This window comes from Dreissena polymorpha, chromosome 1 (assembly GCF_020536995.1).
Source record: "Dreissena polymorpha isolate Duluth1 chromosome 1, UMN_Dpol_1.0, whole genome shotgun sequence".
Classification (NCBI taxonomy): Eukaryota; Metazoa; Mollusca; class Bivalvia; order Myida; family Dreissenidae; genus Dreissena; species Dreissena polymorpha.
This window is the reverse complement of record NC_068355.1, coordinates 127628386-127637258: the sequence shown is the minus strand read 5'-3', so window position 1 is coordinate 127637258 and position 8873 is coordinate 127628386. Positions and strand designations below refer to the sequence as shown.

General features: G+C 32.9%; 1 protein-coding gene across 3 annotated transcripts; it reads left to right on the top strand.

Moving 5' to 3' along the window:
- The first annotated feature begins 2528 nt into the window (after positions 1–2528).
- LOC127867049 (uncharacterized) lies at positions 2529–8513 on the top strand. Of its 3 annotated transcripts, none has more exons than XM_052408000.1 (9): positions 2529–2784; positions 4422–4757; positions 5352–5456; positions 5618–5722; positions 5973–6077; positions 6329–6463; positions 6594–7520; positions 7761–7808; positions 8081–8511. In XM_052408000.1, the coding sequence occupies exons 1-9, from the start codon at positions 2742–2744 to the stop codon at positions 8107–8109; spliced, it is 1833 nt and encodes a 610-aa protein (XP_052263960.1). In that variant the 5' UTR covers positions 2529–2741; the 3' UTR covers positions 8110–8511. The 3 variants fall into 3 exon arrangements, with proteins under 3 accessions (XP_052263960.1, XP_052263940.1, XP_052263951.1); XM_052407980.1 differs by lacking the exon at positions 2529–2784 and adding an exon at positions 3901–4081 and having other exon boundaries at positions 8081–8513; XM_052407991.1 differs by lacking the exons at positions 2529–2784; positions 5352–5456 and adding an exon at positions 3901–4081 and having other exon boundaries at positions 8081–8513.
- Positions 8514–8873: the final 360 nt, after the last annotated feature.

Below are 8873 nucleotides of genomic sequence, written 5' to 3'. Positions count from 1 at the left end.
ATTAAATTTGAACATATCGTTTACCAGTAAAACAGAATGGCTTGTTTATGATTGATAATCAGTGTAGAAGTAATAAGCTGATAAAAAGGTGACAAATAAATTCTTTTTGTTAGTTTAAACTTACTTGTATTGATTTTTATTTGATTGAAATTCACTTATAAACGATCATAATAAAACAGCCGTCAGTAATGACTAATTAACATATAGGGGACACAACTCTTCCAGTGTACCAAAGGGAAACAACAGTAAAAATATATAAAGTCTGGTTCCCAGAGTATAAAAGGGACCTTTTCACGTTTTCGTAAATGAACCAAATTTTAAAAAATGTATCAGATTCGCAAATTTTCGTTGCAGTTATGCTATTAGTAAGGAAACAGTAATACTGAACATTTACCTTGCTCTAAAATATCAATTATATGCATCTCTTGACGATTTAAAAACCTGAAAGTTATAAAGCGTTGCAACGCGAAACGATTGAATAATTTGGAGAATTCTGTTTTTGTCGTTATAGTTTGTGACACGACAATTGCTTATATAAAGTATTAAATACAGCACTAATTGTATGAGCACGGATTGCTAAGTGGTCTAAACGATAGACTTTTACTCCAGGGGTCAGTGGTTCGAACCCAGTTTAGGGTTACTTATTTTTCTTTTTTTTAATTTTATTCTTTGTTTTTACTGGAGCTTTTTAGATCCAATGTTTTCATTTTCAATATAAAGCATTTAATGACAAACTTCAAAATCTGCGAAAAGGTCCTTTTAATTAAATGATAATCCTCATTCAAAATTCGTAAAATAATAATAAGCTTCTAATGCTTGTCCTCGATAATTTGCTACACACGTGGTGCACAACGAAACCGTTAATGATTCGATTAATATCTAAAAGACTGTGTATTATTTATAAAAAAAATATTTTTTATATTTTTTTCCAGCGTTTATTCACCTCCATTCATTACAAATTGTATTGTTAGTATACATGTTTATTTGTTAGTATTAAATACAGATCTTTTAAATAGAGTTCGTTTTAACAATTCAACTTGATTGCTATAATAGAGGTTAATAAAATCTATGCATTCCATTATATAGACGCAATCATAAATTTCACACACACACACACACACACACGCGCGCAAACACACACATACATACGCAAGTGCCATGTTATGATACAAATAAGAAAGACATATCTTTGGACTTAAGTCTATTATAGACGTAATCAAACGTTTGGACTTCAGACAATTATAAACATTAATCCAACGACCATGGTATTAAATATTTTAAGCAGATAACAAAAAGATTATTATTCATCTATAAAAAGTTTTACAATTGACCAGTTTAGTATTTCCTTTTCTTGATTTTTTGTCTTCGATTGAATTTCCCATGCTGCGCATAGATAGTTATTTAGCCCCGTTATTGAAGGTAATAGACCATTTTTCTTGCATACAAATATATACTTTTTAATTTCTAGGATTAGAACATTAATATCAGTCATGTTTATACTTGTACATCCAAATAGCATTGTTTGACAAGAAATCTCAGTACATTTTTGCACGTTATGTGATCTTAAAAATTTTACAACATCGTTTAAAATTCTCTTTGTAAAAAAGCAGTCCCAGAATATATGTAATAGGGTTTCTTCATTTTCGTTACAGAAGGAACATAAATTGTCTTGAACAGTGTTCATTTTAAATAACAAAATTTTGGTGCCTAAGATTCTATGGACAATTCTTGTCTGGAACCACTGGGTGTATGTGTCTCTAGATATAATAAAAACAAGTCTATCTATCTTTAAATACTGCCGGGCTCCCCTCGCCGGTATTACTGTCATGCAATATTGTCCATTCAACGTTATTAAAAAGTGTATTCCATTTTGAATGACAAGTGGGTACATCTGTAATATAGGTAAAACATTTATAAACAAATTTGTCATCAAGAGTCCAGGGATATTGTTATCTTCTCTATATTGCATAATGCCATATAAAAGTCTGGTATTCTCACCAATATATCTGCCTTTAATAATCCTGTCTGATCTTTTGAAATAAGAGTATCGAGGATAGTTTTTAATCTGTTAGCAATAGTCCCAGATGCAAGCTTGTAAATTACATTCAAAAGTGTTAATGGCCTTAGGTTTTTCAGAAAATGTCTTGGTTTATTATCTTTAGGTATACATGTGATTAAACCTTGTTTTTGAGTGACTGACATGGTTCCAGATAAAAAATATTATCTAACAAATACCTGCATTCAACTATGGTCGGTACTTTGCTACAAGTTCTAGGCAAATGCCCACATGTATACTTGTAATTATAAAATAATTTCTAAGTTCAATAATCGATGATAAAAAAAAAATTCCGTTTATTAAAACTGAATCGGACAATCGAAATTCGATGTACATTTTAGTTAAACGTCTTAAACAATACGGTTCTGTAAGGGAAATAAAAGACTGAACATGACTTCCGGCAATTATCCGCGTGTAATATATATGAATTCTGAAACCTTGAAAAAACTTAATGTATGCCTTATTTTCTTTTAGCTTTTCTCTTACAATTCAACGTTTGTGCTGAATATTTTCCGTCAATGAATGTGCCTTTGTAATCAATGGAACCGGAATATTATTTTTACTAGGATATCGGTCACGATATTATCATGTTCTTGGTTCTTGTTTCAGCATTCTTCGAGGACAGTGCGACATGATCAAAATAATTTAGCAAATTAAACTAAAATATTGATTTTTTTTATCAAAGATGCTGGCAATTTTTGCATTTGTATTCATATATATGGAAACTGGTAAGTTTGCATGTTTTTTCACTCTTGATTTATATCAATTTTTAATTTATTTTTATACAAAAACATTTTATAATAACTGATGGGTTTTAAAACGGATAATAAATTGTCTCAATATCACTTATCATTAATATATTCACTTTCCATGAAAATAGTATAAATGTATGCGTAAATCCGGACAGTTAAGTGATAAATTAGCACCAGAGCGGTGAATAATCATAAACAACAAAATGGCGCCTTTAGAAATTATGTTACTGGTACAATGCTCAAGTAAGAAATGGAAACTGATTATAAATTATACCAACATTAATTGTTGCAATTGAAAGTGGATTTATACAGCTATTTAAACGTTTAGTTTAAACATATTTATTTCAAACAAGCATTTTTATGCAAACAATTTCATACAACATTTATATTAAATAATAAAATGTTTGAACGAGATGAGAACGAAAGACAAAGTATTATATGGTTTTTCCACCTCGCCTTGAAATATATACATTTGCATGATTAAAAACGAACATAATTGGATTACAAAATAATAAATCTAGAATTCTAACACTACACGCGACTTGTTTTCTATAGACAAAGAAGGAAATCAAGTGTGGGTTATTCTGCAATAATGTATGGGCGGAGCTTAATGTTTCGAAAATAGTTCCGAATAAATAAAGAAAATATTGCAGTAAAATGCACGTGCTAAAACGCGCTCTAAGAGAAATGTAATAAATGTAGCATGTATATAAATGTAATGAAACAACAAATTGTATATTTGGTGATAAGTGGCATAACCACGCCTACAAAGAATGTTATTTGTTAGGAAACGTAATTAAGAAATCATTTATAGCATGTAAACTTTTCAGTAGCATCAATAAACATGACGTCATTTAGTTTCTACGATTTTTGTTCTCAATGAAAGTGACGTCATTTGCAAAATGTTTACGAATGAAAACGACGTCATATGTTTTTACAATTCAATGACGTCACTAAATGATGAACTTCGTACTAAGAAGGGCGGAGTATTGAAAAATATAGTTCACGTCCAAAAGCTTGCACCAAATCAATCAGAATCGTGTTAGAATCGAAATAATATTTTTCTATGATGGTTTGTTGTCGAATAACCCACAGTAAGGAGTATAGATGCGTGTTATCAAATCACTCGTGCTTCGCACTCGTGATTTAATTCCTACGTATCTATACTCCTTACTGTGGGTTATTCGACAACAAACCATTATAGAAAAATATTATTTCTTAAACACAATCGGCAAAAAGAGCAACTCCGATGACAGAGTGTCTCTTTATAAAGGTTAAAAGATGAGAGTTGGAAGGTGTAGGAGTAAAAGTGGGTGAAGTTAAGGGAAAATATGAAGAGGTTTTTAAAGAAACTGTAGCAAATTTACGTATCAATACGCTTACTATCGATAATGAATTTATGAACTGCATCAGCTATTTTAGTATTTGTTAAACGTTTTATGATGTGACGAACATTTTTCAAAACTGCGTCTTTTTCAAAGTTCATTGTTGTGAGCAGATAATTATGCCAACATAATGAAATTCAGCTGGGTGAATTTAAATGAACCATCGCGCCACTACTTGAGACAATATTATAGTTTGACATTGTTTGAAATAGTATATTTATTTGACAGGTGCCAATACCGCTAAAATCGAGTTAACCGAAACATACAGTTTCACGAGCGTAGAGATCGCATGCACATACGAGAGCGATACAGATGTGGCGGTTGGTTACTATAAGAAAGAACCCTCAAAATCATTTACAAGAACAATAGCAATCGGAGGAAATGGAACCTATTGTCAGATGTCGCCATTGCGAGAAAACATTAAATGTCACTGTGTTAATAACAGGCATGTTACCTGCACATTGTATAATCTCACGACTGTCAACGAAGGAGAAGAATGGAAATGTGCAATACCAAAAGATGGTGTTGGTATTTATAGCAACGTCGCCCGTGTATCCCTGCAGCGTAAGTACACTCGACAAAGATACTGAATTAGCGTATTTGAATTATTGATTACGCAACAAATTATTTGAACCCTGCTTAAGAATAGCACCGGGAATTGTACGAGATAATTTAAGACATTTTGATGCAATTTATTGAGAAGAATCTACAACGTCTCGTTCTTACAATGATGTACATCTTTTTCAATTAATCTTAACATCATAGCAGTTAAGTCTGTGGAATGTTGGAACATATGCTTACTGCTACAAAAATCAGTTTTTTTAATCAGAGTCTTCACCTGATTGTGTTTCTTTGACTTAACGCTTTATGTCACACTGCTTCCTGATACATGAACAACAGGAGGTACTGAATGCATTTCAGGTGGCATAAATTGTTGCGACAATTATTATAAATATTGTTAAACGAAATTGCATAAAAACAGCGACACAAACATAAGTAACTCCCTGTGTATCTGTTGAAGTATTAAATGTAGTAAAAATGATAAGAATGTATTCTAGTGTTTTATAAGGTATGTCTCCTTTAAAGATTTTTTTTAAACAAAGTCTACAATTGCTAATTGCATGTTTATTTTTGCACTCTACGTCACAATCTTTCCAGATACAAGAACAGCAAGAAATACTCAAAGCACTTCAGGTGGCACTATTATTTCTAAAATAACAACATTGAGTACAAAGAGCGATGCCAACATAAATAGCGCCCTGTGTAGGTGTTTGAAGTTTTAAAATGTAATCAAAGGATACGAATGTATTGTAGTGTATTAAAACGTATGCCTACATTTGAAGAAAAAGTTAGTATATTTAATCAAAATCTCCACCCGCTGATTGTATACTTTATTTTTGCACTTAACTTCACTATTTTTCTAGATTCAAGAATAGCAGAAAAAACTGAAAGAACTGCTACTGGAACTATTATTTCATTTGTAAACAAATTGAGGACACAGAGCGATGCCAACATAAAAAGCGCCCGATGTAGGTGTTATGTATTGATATGTATTAACAAGTAACAAGCATACATTGTCTTATCAATAGCGATGTTCTGATATATTCCCCATGAAATATGTAAATATACTGACATATATATTATTTATTATATTTTAAATTATACGGAAAAGTTTTTGTCGACTAAAACATAAACGACTATAATGCAATGAAATTAATTATATTAATCAATTACATATTGGAATACATAGTTTTCAACTTAATTTACGTTTTAACTCAGATTCGGGTCCATATGGAGTCACTGACGCAGATGATGGTTATTATTCAAGAACTGAACTAACAAATGAGTTCAATGAAACATCAACAGGTTTATCCGCCGATCGAGGTATTTTCAATATACTGTTAATTTTCTTGGTATTTTAATAGCTCATAATATAACATGATTGTGCTCTGAAAACACGTATTGCATAGATGGATACATAAAATAATGCTTTTGATTGGGTAACACTCTGCGCATCGAAACAATAACAAAAACATTCGCAACGTATGTTTTCGATGAATCACTTGTATGTGTGGTAATTTTAATAATCAACTTATGGCAAACATACTGTAATTGAAAGATATTCTTGCTTCCAGTAACCGAGTTGTTTAGCGAAGATTGGACTAAGATAAGTGTTTTAATTGCGTCTGTGATTGGAAGCCTCATTATTGTGGCGGCTGTCAGTGTACCTCTATGGATCCGATGTCGCAAACCTGTGGAGCCATCAAACGGTAGCCATTTAAAGCATTAATATATGTATTTTTTGTTTCGAATGCAGTAGTTCTCTTTAAACTCAGTATAGTGTGGTAGCTCTATCCATCGATATATAATGCCTGTATTGCAAATGTCATTTTTTGTCAGATCATATGTCTACTGAAGAAGTTTCTGGTCCTTCAAGCACAATATACCATTCCATTCCACCAAGGTTTGTCGATACAGCCGATGTTCGTAGTCTTTGCAGTTGTTATTATGTTGGGTGCATCGCAGGGACCGCCAGCCAATCAGATACGCATGCTATTAACTCGGCAGCAAACGTGGAGGACGGCACAAATCAGACTGAAGCAAACGGTGATACCGATCATTACTCTGAAATCAAAGAAGCACTGAACTATCGTCTGAAGGCTGGAGTTTTACCAGAAGACCATTACTCAAAATGTTTGGAAGAGGTTCCGGACAAAAACGAACATCATTACACAGAATCGATGGACTTGGTTGTTACCTCCCAGGCAAATCATTACATGTGGCGTAGTACACCTGCGTCAGTCGTTAACAAAGGTATTTACGCGGAGTGTATGCCAAATAAAGTGAACTCAAACAAAGGCGCTTACGTAGACATTATATCAAGAAAGGGCACAGAGGACAAAACTATGTACGCTGAATGTATGCCGAATATGATGCCCGCGAATAAAGCTTCACACTTGTTACCTACTGAAACCACGGTAACCTACGCCGAGTGCATTCCACTTATTGTGCCCACGGACAATATTGGCTACACAGATTGTTTGCCAACTGAGATGATCGCGAATAAAAGGTTGTATGCAGAGTGTATGCCGAATTCGGAGACCCTGAGCAAAGATGCGTACGCACAGTATTTGTTAAATGCTGAGACCGCAGACAATAGTCTTTACGCAGACTGTTTGCCAACCGAGAATGTACCAGACATTGTTCAAACAAGAGACCAGACGCCTACATTTGGAACATTCTTTAAGGGTTTATCGTCAAAAACTAACACACCGCATTTTACATCTGCAGTGTCATGTAACTCAGATGTACGAAATGACAAAAGTAGTAAGTGGCGTTTCTTTGCAATAACTCGTTAGAAAAAAATATTTCTCTGTTCATCATTGTTTTCAAAAACAAGTTTTCTTAAGTTATCGACATATCAAAACAATGTTGGTGCGACTATTCCAGCTATGTAGATGTTTCTTATGATTTCTTTATAATTGTTCATTTATTAACGAAATCGCAAACCGGTGCATGGTTTGTTTCACACACATAAGTGTAGTACGTGTCTTCTTGCTTCAACAGAAAAACGTTATAAAAAGAAGAAACCTGATGAAAATATGTACATTACAGGTAAGATTCTTGCCATTTCTTAAAACAGTTACGTTTTTTAATTAGTCTAACGGAAGTTAAATTTGATGCTACATCTATCCAAAATTGTAAAATGTATAGTTTTTTAATTATTTGTTACGTCAAGTCATCGATCTTAAAAGAGGTTCATCTTTTGCGGAGCGGATTTGGGGGGGGGGGGGTCGACAATAGCAAAGTAACAAACAGAATCGCCCAATGTATTTTAAACATGGATAGATGTGTTTGAAAATGTGTAAAAACCTTATTTATTTCAGCGGTATATGGTCCGTTGCCGAAATGGTGAGGAAACGTGTGAAAAGTGAAAAACGAAAACATTACACCTGTTAGTGTATATGGTACAGCATTTTGGTTTGGGACCAAAACCAATCTGTTCGGGGACAAAAAAGCATGAATGGTGTTTAATGTTGCCTACTTCGTGACAAAAATAGTTTGCATGCATGTTTAGATAGTGTTTAATTGAAAGCATTCAGTTGAAAATAAAAACTGATTTTCTATACAAATGATTTTCGATTATGCTATTATCACATCGTCCACATATAAGCTATTATGACTTTTATTGTAACTATTTCAATTATACGGGTGTTTGAGGTGTACATTATGTTTGCATATCCTACTCGGTGTATATATTGTATATACTTGACTTTCGTGTATTCCATTTCTTATAATAAAGAATTTGTGTAATTCGCAACATTTGCTGATTGTTCTGTGTGTGAAAAATATTGCATTGAGCATTTTAACTTAACATGCATTGGTATCATTGAAGATCACTTGACAAATGCACACTATATATCTGTCGTCCGTTTTTCACTTTTGCGCTTGAATAACTAGACAAAAAAGGTATATCTCATTATACATAAATCACCACTTATGGAAAAGCTGTGTTGATGCGATTACTGAATTCGGGATAAACTCTGATATCTGAAATATGCACTCATTACTTCGTATAAAGGAAGGTGATGGTAAAGGTTATTTATTTATATCGAAATCGTGTCAATGCCCTGTGTTCGATGATTCGATGATTAACTTTAGAAACATGTGAATTACATA

Bases quoted from the DNA above. Each gene is read 5' to 3' on its own strand.
- LOC127867049 (XM_052407980.1), top strand. From the start codon at position 3,916: ATGCGTGTTATCAAATCACTCGTGCTTCGCACTCGTGATTTAATTCCT. The intron at 6,464-6,593 runs GTAGCCATTTAA...ATTTTTTGTCAG, and splicing joins ACCTGTGGAGCCATCAAACG to ATCATATGTCTACTGAAGAA. The intron at 7,521-7,760 runs GTAAGTGGCGTT...TTGCTTCAACAG, and splicing joins TGTACGAAATGACAAAAGTA to AAAAACGTTATAAAAAGAAG.